A 10,988-nucleotide genomic window follows, 5' to 3' on the forward strand; every position below is an offset into this window, starting at 1 on the left:
ATTCATAGTCATATCAAAAGTGTTTGCTATTGGAGCAATCTTTCTGCTTGCTTTCTTTAGAGTTATCTTTACTATGAAATTCTACAGCATTCTAAACTTTAATGGTCATTAGCAACCCTGCACTTGAGTAAAGGATCACATTAAAAAAGTATATGGCATAATATTTTCTTGTCCAAAACTAAAGCAGGATGAACAAAAGTAATGAGCTCATCTGATCCTCCCCTAGCAAGCCTTGATTTTAAACAGTATTCAAAATACAAAGCCCAGGAGAGGATGTTGTCACGATGATTATTGCACTTTCTCAGTGTCTTGCTATAGGAATAGTTTTTCGTTTAGCAATACATAATTTCTTTTCCTGAAGACCACACAAAGTTAATGTACTCTGTAAAAGAAAAAAAGCACTTAAAGTTTTATGAAGTTATGACCTAGACAGAAGGATAAAAAAACAAATTACCATTCTATGATTCAGCTATGATCTAATATTGTTTCAAAATTATTATTCTGTTATTTAGGTTGGCATCATCTTCTGAACACCTGATGTGCTCTTTGGCATGCTACAGATTCAGCAGATGCATTGTCTTCTGGGCTTTACAGCTTCTTCTGATGAATGTACAACATTTGGAACAAAGCCACTCTTGACACCTTCCCATCCATCTTGTATTGAGATTTCTCCTTTTTTTACAAGTTCATAGATGTCTCGTGTAAGAATTGTAAAGGACTCTTCAACATTTGTGGCATCTTTTGCTGAAGTTTCTATATATTTCATACCACAGTCAGATGACAGTTTTTCAGCTTCTTCTCTTGTGACCTCACGCTGTGACACTAAGTCACATTTATGTCCTACTAACAGGAACACAATCTGAAAGGGCTGCACATGCATTTTTGCTTCTTCTAGCCAGTCTTTCACATGTTCAAAAGACCGTCGATTTGTGATGTCAAACACTAGTAATCCACCCACAGAATTGCGATAGTAAGATCGTGTTATTGATCTGTGAAGGAAAAAAAAAAGAAAAAGGAAAATTCAAATACATTTTTGCTTTATCTGTAAATAAGTAACTTTTCCATGTGGCCATGTGTTTTTATCTACTATAAGCTTTACGAAATATCTTTGCTTTTTTAAAACTGATTGGAATGTATTAATTTACATTCTATACACAAAAATGTTCCTTTTTCATTTTTTCTTAATTCAAAAGTCACTTTCTAAACATTCTTGAAGCCAACATCTCCAGTGCAAATTTTGAATGCTGAATTATTCTTCAAAGTACTCTTAATTAGCAAACTGTGGCACATGTTCACAGAAAAAAATATGTATTTATTTGTCAAATACTTGTAGGTGTTAAAGTCTGAGTCTTTCATTTTTACACATATGCTTCACTTTGCTCTAATCACTTATTTTAAACTGAAATATGTAGGCAGATGTTGAGAAATCTGCAGCCTAACCTTAGGAATGTACAAGTGTATCCTTTTATGTTCCTTGCAGAAAAAGTCTTTCATAGAAAAATTTGTACAGATAATCATATTTCTTTGTGCTTGCAGAAGTCAACAGGTAACAGCCTGAGAAAGGAAACCCCCTAAAAAAAACTGTCCAAAAGTAACTGAGCTGGGCAAACACACACTTGTTACAGCTCTGGCCAGGAACACTTCTACCTCCAGCATCTCTCTCACACAGAGGTTCAAAAGCTCTTTATAATTGCATTTACTATTTTTTGGCACAAGACTTCTAGGACTGGCAACAGCTATTTTCTACTTTTGAGCCCTCGTGTTCCAGAGCATTCACTGGAAGGAATTTTGGAAGAAGGAAACCCTTCCTTTGGTTGAAAAGATTTTTAATATGCTCTAGAAGAAGAAAAAATGTTTGTTAGAATGTAGAGAGGGAGAGAAAGATACAGAGACTAAAAAAATATTGTTATGTCTCTAATCATGAGCAATAGGAGAGGATGGAGAAGGTGAGAAGAGACATTTTAAAGGAAGTGACACCCTACCAAGGAGTGGACACAAGCACTTGTTACTAGCATGAATATATAGCTACAGTATATATAAGTATTCTCCAACTGAAATGAGATGCAAGATATCTGTTAATAGTCATTATTTGAAATTATAATTTAGCCATTAATTAATTCCATTTTATCTCATGATTATGAAGAGGATGCAGCTACAAAACTTTTGGAATCAGGATGAACTGTATGCAGTGATGTATCTTTCCATAACAGTAGTTCCCTCTGATTTTCAGTTCATTGCATTTCATATAGGGTTTTATAACAATTTGAACACGTAATTTTATAATTAGCAGCAGTAGTCATATTACAGATAGGTAACTGCACAGCTAGATAAGGCTTAGGCTTCTTGGCATATCTAAATACATTTAGCCACAGCAAATGGCATTTGAAATGGTTGTCATAGAATCATGGAATCATTTGGGTTGGAAAAAACCTTTAAGATCATCGAGCCCAACCATTAACCTAACACTGACAAAAACCACCACTAAACCGTGTCCCTCAGTGCCACCTCTACCCATCTTTTAAATACCTCCAGGGATGGTGACTCAGCCACTTCCCTGGGCAGCCCATTCCAATGTTTGACAACCCTTTCAGTGAAGAATTTTTTCCCAATATCCAATCTAAATCTCCCCCTGTGCAACTTGAGGCCATTTCCTCTTGTCCTATCGCCTCTGACTTGCGAGAAGAAACCAACCCCCACCTTACTACAACCTTCTTTCAGGTAGTTGTACAGAGCGACAAGGTCTCCCCTCAGCTGCTCCTCATAAGACTTACTCTCCAGACCCCTCACCAGCTTCGTTGCCTTTCTCTGGACCCATTTCAGCACCTCAATGTCTTTCCTGTGGTAAGGGGCCCAAAACTGGACACAGTACTCGAGGTGGAGCCTCACCAGTGCCGAGTACAGGGGGACGATCACCTCCCGAGTCCTCACCATGCTGTTCCTGATACAGGCCAGGATGCTGTTGGCCTTCTTGGCCACCTGGGCACACTGCTGGCTCAAGTTCAACCAGCTGTCCACCAACACCCCCAGGTCCTTTTCCGCTGGGCAGCTCCAGCCAGTCTTCCCCAAGCCCGTAGAGCTGCATAGGGTTGTTGTGACCCAAGTGCAGGACTCGGCACTTGGCCTTATTGAACCTCATCCCATTGGTCTCGGCCCATCGATCCAGCCTGTCCAGATCCCTCTGCAAAGCCTTTCTACTCTCCAGCAGAGCAACGCTTCCACCCAACTTGATGCTGTCTGCAAATTTACTGAGGGTGCACTTGACCCCCTTGCCCAGATCATCGATAAAGGTGTTAAAGAGAACCAGCCCCAATACTGACCCCTGTGGGACACCACTCGTGACTGGCCGCCAACTGGATTTAACTCCATTCACCACAACTCTTTGAACCTGGCCCTCCAGCCAGTTTTTACCCAGTGAAGTGTACACCCTTCCAAGCCATGAGCAGCTGGTTTCTCCAGGAGAACGCTGCGAGAAACGATGTCAAAGGCTTTACTAAAGTCTAGGTAAACAACACCCACAGCCTTTCCCTCACCCACTAAGTGGGTCACCTTGTCATACAAGATCAGGTTAGTCAAGCAGGACCTGCCTTTCATAAACCCATGCTGACTGGGCCTGATCACCTGGTTGTCCTGTACGTGCCATGTGACAGCACTCAGGATGATCTGCTCCATAACCTTCTCTGGCACCAAGGTCAGACTGACAGGCCTGTAGTTCCCCAAGTCCTCCTTCCAGCTCTTCTTGTAGATGGGCATCACAATTGCTAACCTCCAGTCAGCTGGGACCTCCATTGTTAGCCAGGATGGCTGGTAAACGATGGGAAGTGGCTGGTGAGCACTTCCACCAGCTCCCTCACTACCCTCGGGTGGATCCCATCTGGTCCCATAGATTTGTGTGTGTCAATACAGATAATAGGAGGGATTGTTTCTCCTAATGTTTAGAAAGATATTTTCTATATTCCCGGCAGTAGAGTCCATGGAGTGTCTCTCTGAACAGTCTGAATGTGAAAACAACAGCATCTTACCTTCAGATTAATTAAAATAGGCTGGATATGAAAAAGAACACATGATTTTGCAAAGCTATTTAAAAGCATAAATGAGGGGTGTCACATTTTGTAAAGTATTAAATAAAGGTGCAACAAAGATCTGTTTCAGGTTTTCTTAAGCACTATTCTTGCTCTAGAGCAGTTGCAAACACAAAGAAGTACATTAAAATAATTCAAGTGGTTCTAGGAAGAGCACAAATGGGGTGACAAAAATGGGATTCAATTTGGAGAAGTGGAAGCTGATACAACCTATTTTCATTAAAAAAAATAAATCTTGACAACAGTTATGCCAAAGAAATGCAATAGCCAGGGAAGAAAATATGTTAGTATTGAAAATACCATGCGTCATTTACCAAGCATTTCTATACAGAACGACATTATATCATGTGTCTATGAACTGGAGTACTGAAAAACAGTCTTTCTTGTGTTACTCGGTGCTTATACACAGGAGTCAGTACCCTCATCTGTTGTAACTCACTTCTGCAGAGATATGTTAATTTACACTAGCTGATGATCTAAGCCATTACATTTAATTATGTGTATGTATTGCCTGTAACGGAGATGATTAAAAAGCATCTGTAACTTTGGGCTGTACATCACAAAAACTGGGTGAATATATGGGAGAGACATCAGTTGTTTTTTCTATATTTTTGGTAGGTATAATTTGAAATTAGTTTTCTCATTACCAAAAAACAACTGCTATACTAGAAAGGCTTTAGAAAACAGCAACAAAAGAAAAAAGTAACACAAAAAGTTTTAAAGGTACATATGATATCATGTTATATGATTGTCTAACACCTGAGAAAAGGATGATGTTTGTTAAAGTATGGTCTATAAATATTTGAATAGTTTTTGCTATTAAGGTGAGTTATTATTTGCAGTTATATTTTAAAAGAAAATATTCCTGACAAATTATTCAAAATTTTGAAGCAGAAAGTTTAGACCATCAATTGGGAAAAATGTCTGGGCACGTGAATGTGGTAGGTCATTCAAGAGTATCTGAAACACCTTACAGCTGCAAAATATTTGACTTAAATATGACAACCAGAGTAGATTAAATATTAGACATATATTTTTATAGACAGCTTAAGAGTTATTTGTATGAAGTGGATGTACTTCTGCTCACTTATGCCCTGTTATTGCTCCGGGTGAGTGCCCCAAAGGGTTCTGCTTGGGAGGGCTTCCCAAGAGCACACCAACACCCTCAGATGTGCTCAGGCTCCTCACAAAATGCAGAGGAACTTTGTTTTAGCACAGTGGAGATACCTGTCTTTCACACAGATTCCCAATGCACGACTTCACAAGGCAGAGGCCAGTGTTCACTGAGCCCATGGCACAGAGGCTGCTCGAGGGCTTTTGCTCAGAAGACGTACAGCTTATAGACTTTACAGGCCATGTCAATGCATATGTCTTCACTGAAAAGCTTGACGATGAGAGTGCATGGTAGTCAACAAAAGATAATGAGGGCTGACAGTAAAAGGCTGTTTATGCAACAGCTGGTAGACTTGTAGATCTCATTGGGACAGATGTTACAAATGTGAAGAGTTTTTCTGTATTCCATGGAAGAGTGAACAAGCACTGAACAAGAGACTCAGTGAGCTTTAGTAAATAGACAAACCGCATCAGTCTCCAGAAGTCCCTCAAATTGAAAGCACAGGCTAGCAGAGTACTCGGGAGGATTCAAAGACTCTATCAGAGACAAGATATTCGAGTATGGACCAGAGACAAAACCAGACTGGCCTTTTTTGTGTTCTTTCACAAGCAGGGAATTCACTTACATGATTGTACATGCTTTGATAAGTGCTGCAAGATCACACTCTGAAGGCAAAATGGAGATTTTAACTCCCTTATTGTTGTTACTTTTTGAACAGAAGGAAAAAAACCTTAGCATCCTGCAAGTTTTTCAAGTGAGGATGAAGAACTGGTGACAGGTCATGTTTGACGTAGTGCAACCTACTCATAAAGGATGTTCAAATTTCCATTTCTCTAATTACTCCCATGCAGATCCTAAATTCTTGTTGAAATGATGGCTTCTTGTGTAAACTTTGGTTCAGCTAATTAACAGCATTAAACTAGCATTATAGAAGGGAATGTGTTGCTTGTAGCACTATGATTAATTTTCTGTGGGGAATGAGGGAGAGGAGAGTACTTCCTTTAGTAGAGGGAAAGCGTTAAGTTAGGGACAGGGTGGGATTAGGGTGGAAGAGTAATGGCCAAAGAGCAGCCTTTCGTCTCAAGTTGGGAAGACAGCAATGAAGCCTGCCATCTCTTCCCAGGAAACCGTTCAGAGGAGGTCCTGGTTGGAAGTGGGAAGCAGAACTTCTTTCTTAGAATTTGGAAAATGTGCCTGTGACTTTGAATGAAAGGGTATTGTACTCTTAAATTCATCCCTGCATCTGTCTTTATTCATATATTTACTTTTTTTTTCATGTATTTATTCATTTATTTCATATATTATATATACATATATTCTTATTTTCTCCCCCACTCCATATAAATAAATAGAGATTACAAAGCTCCTTATCTATGCTGTTGTTAAACATGGACTGTCCTAGCACCCTCCAGACCATCCTGAGTTTTTATTTTCAGCAAAAATACTTGTATGAATAATATTTTTGCCCATTTCATACATGCTTGGCATTTGTAATAAATGAAAGGTAAATACAGGTAAAGGGTTGCAGAAAATAAGTTTTTCCCTATTAGAACATGCTGAAAAGGTAAGACTACACTAAATATTAAAAGGGAACCATGACACTTTGATATTGAATGCTGTGAGGTTCCTCCAGATGGTTCTGTATTTGAAATTGCTGGAGGTGAGACTGTTCCTCAAGAAGCTGTATGTTGTGATGTACAATGATGATATGTTAGAATGTTTTTCCAAAGGATAACTTTGAAGTCTTAAATTTTAATTGGGAATATTTGTTAAATGCAGATCCTAAATTCTGTTGTAAATTATGCCTTCCCATGTACAGCATGTGGTGGTTCTCCTAATTACTTCTGCCTAAACTACCATTATGGAAGGGGAAAATACTGTCTGGAACAGAAGTCATTCTCTTTGCCTAATCTAAATATTAGGCTCAAGATGTAAGACCCTAAACAATAATCTCAAGAAAAGCCTTGGTAAGATGATGGCCAATGAACAATTGTTTCTGAAAATGAATGAGAAGATGTATTAATCACATCAGACTATGGCTTTAGGGTGCTTTTAAATCAGTCACAGTGCTTCTTTCTCATTATGATCTTACTGATCTTTACTAGATGAACCAAATTTTCACTAAAAGCTTTATCTAATTTTGAAGACTTATTTTTATACTATGACTAAAGACTACATTGTATTGGTATTAATTTTGAAAATACATATTGCTTACTCAAAAAAAAAGATAAGAATGGTATTTTATTTTCAAGCCATGTGTTAGAAACAGACTGTATCTATTATCATAGACTACTAAAAAGTGGGTTAATATAATTGAGGCAACCCCACAATATTTTGCCCCTGCGTTCTTGAAATGAAATGTCAGTCTTATGACCCCTACCAAGCACTTTATAGCCTTGGAATTTTCAAGATTTAAATATACTGTTGGATTTAAATACAGGAAAATTATACAAACAGCAAAGTAGATGATGTGAAACACAGACAAAAGCAGCAGGTTGCTCTAAATGACAACTAATCTCAAGACAGAAAGAAACCTATGGTGTAGCCCTCATTTACCCTGGTCTGCATTACGGACCTGAGTCTATACTAAGCAAGTCTGTAGGTTCTTGCTCTAGTTCTAGTAAGGTGTTAAAGTTATTGATTATGTTGTTGTTGTCTGTATGGCACCTATCACAATGGGATCTGCTTAGTGATGCCATACTGATGTCACAGTAAATAGTCAGTAACTGCCCTGTCTGAGCTCAAAATAAGTAAACTGTCCAGCACCAATGTTTGCAGCTTGCTCACCCTTCTTGTGGAAGTGGTGAGAATCACTTTATTTGAGAAGTAATGCATGTTAAAGATGATTTCTAAGACCATGGATGTAATCCAGTTGAAATACAGCAGCATCAATGAATTAGACACATGTAAGAATTTTTCCAAAACAATTTCTCCAAGAAAACAAATGCTCTCTTTCACGAGAGTGTGATGGCAGGTGTGTCACATGTTACTTTTCCCCTGGGAATGTCCCTAGTGCCTGGCATCAAAAGAAGGGGGTTATTACACAGCCCTGCACGCAGAAAACTCCCCAGGGAGCTTTAAAGCCAGGTTTTACCTCCTCTAAAGTGAATGCAAGTGAACCAGAGCAGAATTGCAAATCAGAACTGCAAACTGCTTGGCATTCCACAAAATTAGATTACCTCTTGGAATAATCAGTCCTTCCCCAAAGACCATCTCTGCTTGTGATCTGTAGTCTTCTCCATTAGCAGAGAACAGAATATGCCAGATTTTAAACTGTGGTGTATAACTTAGTAAAATATTTATAATTTACTTGAGAAAGTGTAAAACAGACTATACAATAAACTCTATGATATTTAGTATACCAACTGGCAAGAAACTCTTAGCAGAAAAACAAACACAAGTGTTAAAAAGTACTTCCTTCAGTTTGTCATCTTCTGGGTATTAGAAGAAACACAGATGTATACTAATGGTAAATTTAAAAACAACTGGCTGCATGACTCATCACTGTATGTCCCCTGAGCATTCCCAGGTTAAAGGATGGCTATCATTTGATTTTAAATGTATGCAAAACTCTCTGCATTTGCATTCCTTTTAGTCAAGTGCCTTGTCATTGGCCATCCCGCCTATTTGTCAGCAAATTCAAAATAAAGAGATTATACATTCTTAGTCACTTGTTTACAAGTATTTTACATTCTTTGCTGGAAAGCACAAGGAGGTTGAAATGAATGCTAAGAGCTTGCTACTATCACTGTTAATTTCTTTGCTAACCTTTCAGAGGCCTGCCTGCAAAAATGCATATAAAGTTGTGACTCATGCAAGCCCAGGAAAGTTTTCTGTTGTTTCACTTGTTATTGAAAAAAATAATTGGGGTTGGTGTCCTCTGGTAAGACAGCGAAGCTGAGTGCGAGTATCTGCACAACTGTTGCAGCGGAAGACACGGAACATAAAAGAATCAATTCTGGCCAGCGAGGAGACCCATTTCAACCCGACTGCTGGCACCGCAGTAACAACTGTGTGGGTCAGGTACCACGTATCACAACAGGTACATGGGCTACACATCAGTCTCCTACTCAAGTTCATACCTACTGAACCCCAAGTCCAAACTAAAACCTATACAAAACTTGCCCTAAGGGGCAAGCACTACAGATACAATAAAGCCACAACAACAAGTGAACGGTAGTACCAGTTTGTATGTTGGGGAATGACCATGACTCTTTTGGGGCAGGAAAAGGGGGTAGTTTGGCTCCCTGTTTGTGACAAAGAGGAGAAAGAAGAGGATTTAACACTCAGTGCAGCATTTGAGGTAGTTTAGCTACGCTATAAATGATAGAGGTATTAGTGAAGGCTCCTGGCAGCCATCAGAGCAGAGCAGGTGCAGAAGGCAGATAAAACGCTAATAAGGGACTGTAGCTGGCTGCCCGGCAGCTTACACACTGCCAAGGCTGCACTGGTGCTCGTAGCGCTGCTGTGCTGGAAGGAGGAAGAGCAGGGAGGTGGCCTGGTCTCACCAGATTGCATGGGAGGGAGAGTTACGGCAGAGGGAAATACTGCAGGGGAGGATGAGTTTGGAGGTGATGACAAAGTAAGAAATGCAGAGTGAAGCAGGGGCCTCCTGCTGCAAAGAAGGAAAAAAAATGCAGTGGAGGGATTGCTACCCTTGGGTCCAGGGCATGAGGGCAAAGATGAGGGAGGGACAGAAAAACACAGCAAGGCCACTTGTTACCCCCAAGTGTGAGCTGGGAGGGGATGGGTAGCTGTTCTGTGCTGGGTGCGGAGGCAAACACTGGGGAAGGACGAAGCTCCTGGTGGGGAACTGGTGGGCAGTGGGGCAAGTGGGATGGTGGGCCACGGGGCTGGGGACACCAGCAGGCAATGGGGTGGTGAAGCTGGATGGCCCTGGGGTGGAGGGCTCTTTGTGGCACAGCAGCCAAATGCAGAGTGCAGACATGCTGGGGGGCAAGGCAAACTCCTTGAGGCAGCTGGACAATGAGGGTACGGTGCCAGGAGGGTGACGGGCGCCGGCAGGTCTAGGGGGTCGTAGGGGTATGGGGGGGAAGATCCCGGGTCCTGTACCTGAACCGCTCCTGCCCCGCTGTGTCCCAGAGCTGCAGCTTGACCCTCTTGCCGGGCTCGATCTCCACCAGCCGGGAGAAGAAGTCCACCCCCACGGTGGGGTCGGAGTGCAGCGGCCCCGGGAAGCGGCCCTCGGTGAAGCGGTGCAAGAGACAGGACTTGCCCACGGTGGAGTCGCCCAGCACGATCAGCCGGAACTGGTAGATCCAAATCGCCGCGTCCATGGCGGCCCCGGCCTGGCCCGCCTCCGCCTTGGGGCTCTTCCTGGGGCTTCTGCGCGGCCGGTGCCTGCACCGCGCTCCGATCGCCCCAACGCCCGGCATCGGCGCAGCGGGCGGGCGGCGGCGGGGGGTGCGCGGGGCCCGGGAAGCCGCTCCCGCGGGTGCAAGACGGAGTCCCGGTGCCGCCCGCGCCGGGCAGGGCGGCGGCGGGCGGGCGGAGGCCGGGTCCCCCCGCCCCGCTCCCGGGGCGTCGCGCCGGGCTCACGGTGGCTGCCCGGGAGGGGCGGGGCGGGGCAGGGCGGGCGCTGTCCCTTCAGCACCGGCGCGGTCCCGCTCCCGCCGCCCAGCCCCGGCTCCGCGCCCCCGCCCCGGCTGCCACCGCCCCGCTCCCGCCGCGGGGTGCGCCCCGCTCCCGCCTCTCCCGCCCGCTTTGCGGTGGCGCGGCCGAGCCGCCCGCCGGGCCCTCCCACCGCGCCGTCATGTGGGCGGCGAGGCGGGCCC

At 42.9% G+C, this 10,988-nt stretch overlaps 1 protein-coding gene across 1 annotated transcript; it reads right to left on the minus strand.

Moving 5' to 3' along the window:
• Nucleotides 1-562: 562 nt before the first annotated feature.
• Nucleotides 563-10,589, minus strand: RAB39A (RAB39A, member RAS oncogene family). Its single transcript, XM_074148150.1, has 2 exons — nucleotides 10,267-10,589; nucleotides 563-989 (listed from the first exon to the last, which is right to left on the minus strand). The coding sequence occupies exons 1-2, from the start codon at nucleotides 10,587-10,589 to the stop codon at nucleotides 563-565; spliced, it is 750 nt and encodes a 249-aa protein (XP_074004251.1).
• Nucleotides 10,590-10,988: the final 399 nt, after the last annotated feature.

This window comes from Numenius arquata, chromosome 1, assembly GCF_964106895.1.
Source record: "Numenius arquata chromosome 1, bNumArq3.hap1.1, whole genome shotgun sequence".
NCBI classification, from domain to species: Eukaryota; Metazoa; Chordata; class Aves; order Charadriiformes; family Scolopacidae; genus Numenius; species Numenius arquata.

What these genes read in the sequence shown, in the direction of transcription:
- RAB39A (XM_074148150.1), bottom strand. Translation starts at nt 10,589, where the DNA reads ATGCCGGGCGTTGGGGCGATCGGAGCGCGGTGCAGGCACCGGCCGCGC. An exon ending in GCGGGGCAGGAGCGGTTCAG is followed by an intron (nt 990 to 10,266) that starts GTACAGGACCCG and finishes TTTCCTTCACAG; the next exon opens with ATCAATAACACGATCTTACT.